The sequence below is a fragment of the Chelonia mydas genome, chromosome 2 (assembly GCF_015237465.2).
Source record: "Chelonia mydas isolate rCheMyd1 chromosome 2, rCheMyd1.pri.v2, whole genome shotgun sequence".
NCBI classification, from domain to species: domain Eukaryota; kingdom Metazoa; phylum Chordata; order Testudines; family Cheloniidae; genus Chelonia; species Chelonia mydas.
Window position 1 is genome coordinate 80,502,687 of NC_057850.1, and position 12,724 is coordinate 80,515,410.

Sequence of the window (12,724 nt, forward strand, 5' to 3'; positions counted from 1 at the left end):
TAAATATCTTAACTGAATACTTCTAAATGTTTGAGTTCCTTGCAAATTTAATCTTGAACTTTTTTTTGCTTTAGTTTAGAGAGTTTTATAAAGATGGTTGCTCTTAGTTGCTGATGTGAGTGTGGTCTTATATTCAGTTTCACCTAAGCTAAGTTTTCTGTCTGGAAATAGAGGATGTTCATATTGTTGCAAGCTTGAAAAAAGACTTCTTGGCTAATAAATTTGTGCTCCCTTTGCTATTTTAGATACTTTTGTTTACATAAGTGCTTTCTTAACACATGTCCCAGATACTGCTCCTATAATCCTATTTGAGACATGATTGACATAAAAATGTCACGTGGTATAATTTCACTTTAGGCCCAAGAAGAAAAGATGTAGTAGGAAAGATCACTCTTTAAACATAATTATTTCCAGTAATTAACGTGTCAGAAGAAATGGTGAATCAAGTGAAAGAGACATGAATTCATGTCTTAAGTCTGGCATGCCAACACTTCTTTAGATACAACTTGTAGAGCAAAAATTTCAATGTATGTAAAAGCTTATAATTCATCTACTGCAATAGACTGTGGCAACTATTAACATCTTCTTAATAAGAACTATGTTGCTCTGTCTGATCTCTGCTTTGCAAAAAAGTTAGGATTAGTAATTGCCAAATAGAGGTGCTTGTGGTGGTGTTAAAAAAAAATTTTATTTTTATTGCGCGAGAGAGTTTTTAGTGACCTGTAGGAGCCTCTCATTCTAAATTCTACTGCTGTCTCCTTTTGGAAAAAGTTCCCTAGAGCTCTGTGGGGAAGTGTTAGTTGGTAACAATCCCTTTTCTATTTCCTGTTGGCTGTGTTGTTTGAGGGAAAGTGGGAGTAGGAAGAATTTTGATCTGCCTCTGAGGTTGGCAGCACCAATTTGGCTTCTCTTCTCCATGCAGTGGGAAAGTGCCTTTTAAAAACATTTTGAGAGAAGTAGAGCAACAGGATGTGTATACATAGCCTGTGCACAGGTCCTTTTCAAAGGTGTGGGGGAAGGAATTCTCTTCCTTAAGGGACTGGAATGGTGTGGTCTAGACAGACACTGTTCTGCTCCTCTCCTGGTGATATTGGGCCACTACTAACTCTGACCATAATTTGTTTGTAAAGTGAAAGTCAGAGGGAAGATTACAGTAACTGCCTTCATTATTTATTTTTAAGAAAAGAATCTGACATGCCTCCAACTCTGTGTATACAAGACACACAGTAGCATCATTTAAAAATCATGTTTCTACGTTACCAGAAGTCAGTGAAAATACTGAGGAATCATAGCTGAGCAAACAAGAAAATGATCTTGAGAGAGATGTAAATAAACCACTGTGTCTATTCTAGTTGAATGGTTATGTTATGTGATAAGTAAATTGCCCAGTCAGTCATCATTATTTCTTCCCACTAGCTATATAGCTTATAATTTATGGTAATCACAAATGATGCACTTTTTTGTTCATCTTGGCTATAGTTTTGAATATATCAAAATTGTAAACTACATACGCTTTTAGTTCTTATTTTGGGATTTAAATTTATTGAAAATGGATTTACATTTATAGATGCATTTTTGAAAATACCTAGTCAGAAGGGCCTTATTAAATTGTATAAACTGAGCAGGATTTGTCAGCCTCTTCTGACAGGAAATATGTTTGTTTAAAGGATCCCTTTGCCAAACCATTCATTAGTACCAAGGTGCAGTAGCTTCCTGTCGTCAGAGCAGCATATTCAAAAACTAAGAGAAGCAGGAAAAGATGACAAACAGCTGATCATAGTAAGTACTTTCCTTTTAATGTTGTCAAATTTGTGTTTCCTAACGCTGTATCTTGAAATGTTAACACAACCTCTACAATAGATATTTTTGAATGAGCTGTCCCACCTCTTAAATGTTATGAACTTGTCTTAAATGTAGTTATCCTTACATAGTGTTATTTCTGTAACTTTGTAATCACTAACCATTTCACACTTTCATTGAATTGTTGGCATTGAAAAGTGGCACTGGACTGATTATTCTATAATCCATGTTGTTTAAACTGAGTCTTCCAAAATTCGTGGTGTGTGGGGGGTTTTTTTTTTTTTTTAATAGGCTGTATTTGCTTTCTCAAATACAAAGGAGGAGCTTTATTTATGAAGGAAAGTGGGAAAAGAAGAGAAATAAATTTGTCTTTGCATATAAACTAGTCCTTAGTTTATGCAAATTATAGAATCTCACTAGTGGGGATAAGCGAGTATATCTGGCAGATTTTTCTGTGTGGGGTTACATATGAATGCATTACACTTATGTAATGATATATGGATATTTTTTGTAAGGCACTGACTAAAACTAAAGATAGGGAAAGAACTTTTCCACAAATCATTGACACGGTGAGAGGCATAAATAAATTGGTAAACTAAAATCAAATAGCTATTTCTACTAAAGGAAAAGTAGAGCAAAAACTATTCAACCAAAGAATTTCAAAATGGTAAGTGGGGCAAAAGCACACACATTGTCCTAGTTTGAAGGACCACACAACACAATTAAAAAATTGAACCCATTAAAGCAGACATTACGACTATCCACACTTTTGTAATATTAAAGAATTTCTAAGAAATAGACATGAGAGTCCTTAATCTGCTAAAAGCATATACTAAGGATACAAGCCTGAAGTCTTACTCTTTCCTAAAGCATGAAATTTGCCTCTTTGGGTGGGATTACAAGATAACCTTTTTTTTTGTTGTTCAGAAATGCCAGAATATTAAACTGTTCAGAGATGTGATATCTAACACTTACTTGCAATAGTCTCAATTATTGCCTGTTTAGGTCTCAGCTGCCTAATTTTAAACATACAAATAGTCTCCTTTACTTCAGCAGGGCTGAATGGGGGGCCTTAAAACCCAACTTTTGGTTGTACAATAATAGAATTTGATCTGTCTTTGATATAGGTTATTTGTCAGGAAAAAATAACTTTGATCTTCACTGATCATAAAGCAGTACTTTTTGTAACTGACTGGCTTATTTTTCTCATTTTCTGTTTTAAAAAAAAAAAAAAAAAAAAAAAAAAAAGAGTGGTTTGTTCAGTGCCACAACAGAAAAAGAAAAGTCTTAGTTATGTAGTATTTAGTGTAGTAATTTTAGCGGGAGAAAAAAGGATAGGGGTCTTCATCAAAACATGAGAAAACAAGTTTACATCTGAGACTAGTTCATTGCTTTGCTTTTACAGTTTTTATTTTGTTAAAGCTGACAGTGTCACTCTTGACTTTTAAACTTTTTGGCAGAAATACACATTAAAATAAAACAGTCTCCAAAATATTAATTGTATACATCTCTTATCATTTGCATTTTAACCCAATCCCTGTTTATCAATGAAGGCTATACACTGGACCCTCGGTAGAATGCACGTCTATATAGCGCGAATTCACATATAACACGGTCGCGGCCATGGATCCCAAATTTAATTACTTTAATTGCAATTCATTTTAATGCGGTACCGCGCATGGATCCCAAATTCCGCGTTCTAGCGAGGGTCCGGTGTAGTTGTTATGCCTGTAGTTCACTTTAATCAAATAACAGTATATATGGCACAGTGATTTATAGGCTTGTGTCGTATCTGCAAAAACTGACTAAAGCCTTCAATCTAGGTGCACAGAAGATTACACCTCCAAGTTAACTTTTTTTGTAAAATATTAAACTAGAACCAGATAAAGGTATATGTACAGATAAGATGTCGTAGTTTGATGTGTGGTTTTTAAAAATGTTTGTACTTGCATCTGTAGGAAAGCACCTGACTCTTAAAACTTTGCATATACAGCTGGTTGAAAGAGTGGCAATTTAAATTTTAAAAAAAATCTCTTTTTGAAGTTCATAATTGTCAGTATTATTTTTTGACCAACTCTATTTCTAGATATTTAGTCTTTACTTTTAAAGAAATGTGTAAATGAGCTTTTGCTGTATACCATGTGTACAGCCCATTTAAAACTGTTTGCAAACATGTAATATATAATAATTATCTTGCATATGTTGGCTGAAAAACATATTTTACATCTCTTAAAATTTCTGGCATGCTGTTAGGAGCAGCAGTTTATTATACTCTTATTTTAAACAAAATAGTTCAAATTGCTGTCCTATCTCAGACCCATTCACTACTTAATTAAAACATTAAACATCCAATTTTTTAGGAGTTTTGTTCTTATCTGTGGTAAGAAAGTTGTTCCGATCGTGGCTCCTATGGTTTGAGATATAATCCTCTTGGAAATCTATCTATCCCTATCTCTCTACCCCATCTCTTCTAACTTACCAAAAAAACCCCTCGTCTTTTAGAGGTGTTCTCTGTTGTAAGATGTTAGGACCTTAAGCCCAACATTAATTACTACTACTTTACTGTAGCAGTGACCATGTTAGTATTTTGGCTTTATATTGTGCATTTTATGTCCCTTTTTTATTCTAACTGTTCGTACAATGCCAGAGTCCTTGGGACTGAGGTATGATATAAATCTTGTCAAATATTCTTATAAATTCCACCATTCTCTTTGGTATTTGGAGGGAATGTTATGGGTAAAACAATTTCCCCCCATATGCAGTTTAATATTATCGGTTTAACAAGAATTTAGTCAATAAAATCGCATATTATCTCCTTTTGTATAGTGCATCCGTACTGAATACCTTTTGTATTACCTGTGAGTATAAAATCTATAACAAGCTTAATTTGTCTGCAAAAGGTATTAAAAATTCTTGCTGTTTGCTTTTAAATGATTTTTTTTTAATATTGAGAGAGAACAATCTTCTAGAACTTGAAGGTGTTCTAATACTCAATACTCGTACTGATTTTTCAATCTTTTTTTTTTTTATGGTGCATGTCATTAGTGTCTGAGCTTGTCTAACCATTAATCCTCACATCACAGCTATTATTCTCATTTTACTGATGTAAAACTGAGGCACAGAAAATTACACGGGAAGTCTGGCAGAGCCTAGATCTTCTGAGTGCCTTAACAAGATCATCTTTCCTCTTTTTATGAAGGTTACAAAACAAACTTAAAAGAGTAGTGAAAACCTCATATTATGTGTGCATGCACACATAGTGAAATATACTTTGGAGGAGGAATATTTTTATGTTAAAAGCCACTGTGATACAGGAGGGCCAGGGAGCAGTGGTAGAGGGGAAATATATAAGCCCTAGGCTAAGTAAGGCTTGGTTCCCTGTAGACTAGGGAGGGTTATACAGGTTAATTGGAGCACCTGTAGTCAATTAAGGCCCCATCAGGAACCTAATAAAACCCCTTGCGTCAGTCAGTCGGGAAGAGGAGGAAGGAGAGAGGACTGGAGCTTGGAGGTGTGTTGTAAGATTTGAAAGACCAGAGAACCGAAGTAAGGCGAGACCCTGCCCCAACAGGGGAGGGAGTCTAAGGACCAAAGGTTCCCCACCCAAGGAGGAAGAGGGTAAGAACCCACAGGGGTTGAGAGGGGCTGGGGCTCAGAGTGAGGAGCAAACCCAGACCCCTCTCCCACTTCCCTCCTCTACCACCTTCCTGGGCCACTAGCAGGGACCTCAGCGGCCCAAGATCAGGGGTAAGGGGTGGCATCTTGGCACCCCTGCCAAGAAAAGTGCAGGACCCACCATACTAATGTCGGCCATCTTGTCATACATTGTGTGAGGGGTGGGATATCTGCGCTGGGAACATAATCCAGGGTGGGTCACTACCACCTTGCCCCAAGATGGAGGATGTGGTTGAAGCACTGGTGCAAGCCACTGCTGCCCAGCAGGGGGCTACCCGGGTCCAGGCAGCTGCCCAACAGGAGGCCATGTGGCTGCAGCAAGAGACCAATCACCTGCTGATGACCTAGGCCACCCAAGATCGGGCCATGCTGCAGGAACTAGTGAACCAGGTGAAGGCCCTTATGGAGCTGAGCCGCGGGTATGACGGGATGTGGACCATACAAGCCAGCGACTTTCTGCAGAAAATGACCCAGGAGGATGTGGAGGCTTATCTCCTGGCCTTTGAGAGGATAGCTCTGCGGGAGGCCTGGCCCCAAGACAAGTGGTCGGGCATCCTTGCCCCATTTTTTGTGCGGGGAGGCCCAGAAGGCCTACTGTGATATGACTGCAGAGGAGGTAGCAGATTACCCCCAACTGAAGCCAGAGATCCTGGCCAGGGCAGGGATAACGACGGCCTTCTGAGCCCAGAGGTTCCATGAATGGCAGTACTGCGAAGACCAGACACAGTGTTCACAACCGTTTGACCGAATCCACCTAGCCCAGAAGTGGTTACGTCCAGAGGCTCTCAGCTTGGAGAAAATGATGGAGCTCCTGGTGCTGGACCGCTATAGGAGGGGACTATCCTCAGGCCTCCAAGCCTTGGTAAGCCAGAATGATCCCTCCACCTATGACTACAAGGGTGACCAGTTCGAGAGACAGCTGGCAGCCAGTGAGCTGTTTTGAAACCCTGGGAGGTGAAACACGGCGTTTCAGGAAACCAGTCCCAACCCCGAGACCTCCAGGAAAGACATAACGGGAAGAACAGGCACGAAGGAGCGGCCTGAGGCCCCCAAAGGGACCTAGGAGTCTGGGGGGAGAGGGTTGAAGAAGCACGTTAGAGGGCCCAAGACAGAGGGCAACTTCCGGGATATGAGATCGCTGTTATGAGGTGTGGGGAGTTGTGGCATATAGCAGCCCAGTGCCCCAACAGGGAGGAGTCCATGCAGTGCAATCTAGGACCAATGTGGCCTAATCAGCCTGGTGGGGGTCACAAAGGCCCCACATCAGTACACCAGGCTGGTAAAGATGAACAGCATCCAGACCATGGCTTTGGTGGACTCTGGGAGTGCTGTCACACTGGTCTCAGGGAAGTTAGTGGGCCAAGACCAACTGAGCCAGGCCAAGAGCTCCGGAGTGACACGTGTCCACGGCACAGTAAATTTCTACCCCACAATTCCAATACGGATTGAGATCCAGGGAAACACTACCAAGATGACTGCAAGGGTGGTCCACAAGCCTCCCTACTCAGTCTTAATTCACAGGTACTTTCCTGGGTTTGAGAGCCTACTCTCCCCCCACCTCCCCATCAAGTTAGGGGAGGGAAGTAAACCACAAGCAGAGTTCAAGGCGCCCATGGATGGCCCTACCACAACTTTTGCTGGGTTTTCCCCAGAGGTATTTTCACCCCCTGGGAAGTCTCGGAAATCCAGACGGGAAAGGAGGGCAGGCAAAAGATGAGGAACCAGGATTTTGGTGGCAAACCAAAGAGCTGCCCTGGTTGGAAGGAGGCCCCCGTGGAGACCCAGAGATGGCCCCCAGCATGAGCGGAAGCACCCCCAAGAGAAGGAGGGGAGCCAATAGAATCAGGCCAGATCGGTCCCACATGCAAATGTTTTGGGCAGGACGAAGCTGATGACTCACTATATGTGAACTTGAGGGAGGAGGTAGTAAAGGTGAATGGCGTGCCAGTAGCAGGGAAAACTAAAGGCCCAGGGCCACACTATGTAATCAAGCAGGATCTGTTGTACTGGCTAGTACCAATATGGGGTGGGGGGGGAGTAGTAGAACAGCTCTTGGTGCCAAGGAAGCACACAAGGGCGGTATTAGAGTTAGCTCATAGTCATCTGTTTGGGGGACGCTTAGGAGCAGACAAGACCCTGGATAGAGTCCTAAGGAGGTTCTGCTGGCCACGGGTATGGGCAGAAGTCCAGCGCTATTGCACCTCCTGCCCAGAGTGCCAGCTGCATAGCCCCTGACCTCAGTTAAGGGCCCCACTGGTATCCTTGCCTATAATTGAAGTTCCTTTTGAAAGCATAGCAATGGATCTAGTGGGCCCACTAGAAAGAATAGCCTGGGGCCACTGAAGCATACTTGTCATCCTGCATTACGCTACATGGTACCCCGAAGCCATTCCTTTAAGAAACCACACGTCCAAGGCGCTCGCAAAAGAACTGGTGCAAGTTTTTGCTAGGGTAGGCATCCCTAAGGAGATCCTGACCAAGGGACTCCCTTCACGTCGAGAATAATGAAAGACTTATGTACCCTGCTCCGCATTCGAGCCTTGCGGACCTCAGTCTGCCATCCCCAAACAGATGGTCTGGTTGAGCAATTTAACCAAACTCTCAAGAGCATGATCCGAAAGGTGGTGGGCCAAAGTCGAAAAGACTGGGATACCCTCCTCCCATACCTGATGTTTGCAATATGAGAACTTCCCCAAGTATCTACTGGATTCTCCCCCTTCGAGCTACTATATGGATGCCACCCGTGTGGCATATTAGACATGGCGAAAGAGGAATGAGAGGAACAACCCAACCCGTGGAAGAACGTCTTTGCACATGTAGCCTAGATGAGAGAACGAATAGCTCAAGTGACCCCCATAGTACGAGAGCATTTGGAGAAAGGACAAGAGGCCCAACAAACCTACTACAATCGTTGGGCAAAAACATGGAAATTTCAACCAGGAGAACAGGGGCTGGTTCTGGTACCAACAACAGAAAGTAAGCTCCTGGCCAGTTGGTATGGACCCTATGAGATCATGCAAGCTGTTGGGAAGGTGAATTATAAGGTGAAGCAGCCAGACCGCCGAAGGCCAGAGCAGATATACCACGTCAACTTACTGAAACCCTGGCTTGATCGGGAGATGTGCCTGGCTGTCCTGCCGGCTCCATCCCAGGCAGATGGCCCGCAAGGGCAGGTAAGGATATCCCCCAAATTAGCCCCCAGAACAATGAGCAGAGGTTGTCGATATGATCCAGCGGAACCCAGACACATTCTCCATACAACCAGGCCATACGACACTGATCCAACACCACATCGTCACCTGTCCCGGAGCAAGGGTGACGATAAAACCATATCACATACCAGAGGCAAAAAGAGAAGAAATTAGAACAGAAGTAAGGAAGATGCTGGAACTTGGGGTGATTGAGGAATCACACAGCTAGTGGTCCAGCCCTATTGTCTTGGTCCCCAAGCTTGATGGCAGCCTGAGATTTTGTAATGACTTCCGAAAGTTAAATAAGGTCTCTCAATTCGATGCCTACCCAATACCACGTATTGATGAGCTGGTGGATCAGTTAGGCAAGGCCTGATAATTGACCACCTTGGACTTGACAAAAGGTTACTGGCAGATCCCCCTGGCTGAGGACGCCAAGGAAACAAACCGCTTTCTCTACTCCCGACGTCCTTTTCCAATATACCGTCCTCTCTTTGGGGCTCCATGGGGCCCCCGCGACGTTTTAACAATTGATGGACAGATTACTTCGACCCCATACCAAGTATGCTGCTGCCTATTTAGATGTGGTAATCCATAGCCCTGACTGGGAGACGCACCTGGGGAGAGTGGAAGCGGTACTAGATGCTCTTAGACAGGCTGGCATCACTGCTAACCCAAATGTGCAATAGCTTTAGCCAAGGCCAGATACCTCGGGTATGTATTCGGAAGGGGCCTGGTGAAGCCCCAGTGAAACAAAGTGAAGGCAATACAGGAATGGCCCTGCCTGATCCACAAGAAGCAAGTCGGCACATTCTTAGGGATAGTGGGATACTATTGCTGGTTCATCCCTCACTTCGCCACAAAGGCAGCGCCTCTGACGGACCTGATAAGAACTCGGAGCCCGGAGATAGTTAAGTGGACTGAAGCAGCAGAAGAAGCTTTCACAGACCTAAGGACAGCCCTTTGCAGCCATCCAGTGCTCATAGCCCCAGATTTCAAAAAGGAATTCATCCTACAAACAGATGACTAGGGGCCATCCTTTCACAGATGGCGGGGGATGAGGAGCACTCAATCCTTTACCTTCGCTGAAAGCTCCTGCCCAGGGAGCAATGGTACGCCGTAGTAGAAAAGGAATGCCTAGCGGTTAAATGGACCACAGAAATTCTATGATACTATCTGCTTGGGCGGCGGTTCACCCTTGTGACAGACCACACCCCACTCCAATGGATGCGCACAAACAAGGAGAGGAACGCATGAGTGACTAGATGGCTTCTATCTCGACAAACTTTCCACTTCTGGATACAGCATAGAGCTGGAAGCCAACATGGCAACGTGGACAGCCTGTCACGACAACACTGTCTCTTGTCTCAAGTAGCCCAACCCCGTGGTGTCGGGGGGGCGGGGGGGGGGAATATGCGGTACAGGAGGGCCAGGGAGCAGTGGTAGAGGGGAAATATATAAGCCCTAGGGTAAGTAAGGCTTGGTTCCCTGTAGACTAGGGAGGGTTGCTACAAGTTAATTGGAGCACCTGTAGTCAATCAAGGCCCTGTTAGGAATCTAATAAACCCCCCTGCTTCAGGCAGTCGGGGGGGAGGAGGAGGAAGGAGAGAGGACTGGAGCTTGGAGGTGTGTTGTAAGATTTGAAAGACCAGAGAACCGAAGTAAGGGATACTCCCTCCCACCAAGGATGAAGAGGGTAAGAACCCGCAGGGGTTGAGAGGTGCTAGGCCTCAAAGCGAGGAGCAAACCCAGACTGCTCCCCTGTGTCCCTCCTCTACCACCTTCCCGGGCCACTAGCGGAGACCTCGGCAGCCCAAAAGCAGGGGTAAGGGGTGGCGTCTTAGCACCCCTGCCAAGAAAAGTGCAGGATCCACCATACTAACATCGGCCATCTTGCCACAGCCACTTACAAACATTAAATCCTTGTAGCAACTTTCAGGGCAGTATGATCTCTGTTTTACAGACCATGGAAAGTGAGGTAGCAAGATTCAGTGACTTACTCAAGGTTGTATAGTCTGTCAAAGATTGGGTTAGAATTTAAGTCCCTGATTATTGTTGTGCTCAGACTAATATAACAATCCAGTCTGAGATATTATGAACTATGATATAGGAAGACAGACCTAAAATAACTTCTAAAATCTTACATATTCAGTGGACATGTTGCTGGTTAAATGAGCTCCCACATTTATGCAAAATTAAGTTTGTGGTTTTTTTTGTTAAATTTAAGATGAGTAGAAATGTTCCATCCCCTGCCTTAGAAAGTTTTAAACAAATACTCCCTTGCTGTATTTGCATCCTAGATTTTTAATGGAGTTCAAAAAAAGAATTAGGTAAGTTCATGAAGGATAAGTCCATCAGTGGTTATTAGCCAAGATGGTCATGGATGGAACCCCATGCTCTGAGTATCCCTAGCATCTGATTGCCAGAAGCTGGGAGTGGATGACACAGGATAGATCACTGCATGATTGCCTGTTCTGTATGTTTCCTCTGAAGCATCTGGAAGATAGGATACTGGGCTAGATGGACCATTGGTCTGACACGCTATGGCCATTCTAAATGCAAGTGCATGAGAACCTGAAAATGAAATTGATGTCCAGTTAATTCTTTTTCCATGTTGACAGGACTGCAACATTTTAAAAAAAGCTCCCTATGCAGTTTAGTCTTCAATTTTATTAAAATTAGGTGTTTTTGTGACATAAGGAAATTTGCTTTTTAAGATTTTTATACTGACATCTCTTCAAGGGGAGAGAGAGACTATTTATTCTGAGTATCACTAATTAAAAAAAAATGCAGTTTTATTTTTTAACCTGTATTCTGAATTTACAAAATAGCATTTCACAGCAAACACTGTTCTCAGTGATGTGCAGGACATAGAGGATGACAAGGTAGTGATAAATTGGATAATTCACCTTAATTTTAAAATGTCTCCTAACTTTTATCAGAGAGACGAGGTAGGTGAGGTAATATCTTTTAATGGACCAACTTCCATTGGTGGAAGGTACAAGCTGCTGAAATACACAGGGTGGTTTTTCAGGCCTGGGGAAAGAAATTGTAAATAATGCTGCTAGACACTAAAAAAACATGGATTCAACAGGGACACTGGTTTCATGGCTCATTACAACCATCTGTAACGCACCTGCCTGCTAACCCGTAATGGCCCACTTCAAACTCCTTTTACATAACAATCTAACCCGTATTATCCACCCCATTTCAAATTATCTCCTATAACATGTTACCCCTTATGCTTAACTGTCTGTCCCATTTTTAGCTCAGGCCTGGTCTACACAAGCCAGTCTGTGCATCAACCTAGTTGTGCATGTATCTATACTTAAATTTGTCTCCCACCAATGTAAACTCTCCTCAATGCCAACATAGTAACACCACCTCCCCAAGCAGCACTGAGCCATGGTCGATGTGTTTGAGGTTGACGCAGCGCAAACGTAGATACTGTGCTACCTGTGTCAACTCTAACAGTCCTCCAGCAGCTATCCCACAATGCCTGACAATGACTGCTCAGGTCACAGTTGTGAACTCCTGTCCTGGGGTCTTGGAGACCAGAAGGCTCACTGACCCCATGCCCCAAGTCCTGCAAATTTTTGAAATGCCATTTCCTGATTGTCCAACTTGGTGAGAACACCTAGCAGCTCTCCATTATTGTGTGCAACTGCCTAGCTGGCCATGTTGGCTGCATGCTCCAGATGAACTGCAGCTTGGAGTAGACAGGAGATATTGGATTTCCTGGGCCTGTGCGGAGAAGAGGCTGTGAAAGCACAGCTATAGATCAGCCATAAAAATGTGGACATCTGCAGATTTCACAGGTGATTCAGGAGAAGAGGTACAACAGGGATCAGCAGCAGCACTGTGTGAAAGCGAAGGAACTGTGGCAGGCATAGCAGAAGGCCCGGGAGGCAAACAATTAATCTGATGCCGAGCTGCAGACCTGCCACTTTTTACAAAGAGCTGCATGCCATACGTGGTGGAGACCCCACCACCACCGTGGATATCTCCAAGGAGCCTGAGGCACAGGCCCCGGGCATGAACAGCAAGGACGAGGGGAA

General features: G+C 43.6%; 1 protein-coding gene across 17 annotated transcripts in view; it reads left to right on the top strand.

Moving 5' to 3' along the window:
- Positions 1-12,724, top strand: part of ESCO1 (establishment of sister chromatid cohesion N-acetyltransferase 1) — a 67,298-nt gene that overhangs the window by 11,722 nt on the left and 42,852 nt on the right. For all 17 annotated transcript variants that reach the window (XR_005224358.2, XR_005224359.2, XR_005224360.2 and 14 more), the window contains one exon: positions 1,668-1,779. Coding sequence is in view for 9 of the 17 variants with exons in the window: in XM_027819393.3 (XP_027675194.1) it covers positions 1,668-1,779 (112 nt within the window). In the remaining 8 variants the exon portion in view is untranslated. The remainder of the gene's footprint in view (positions 1-1,667; positions 1,780-12,724) is intronic.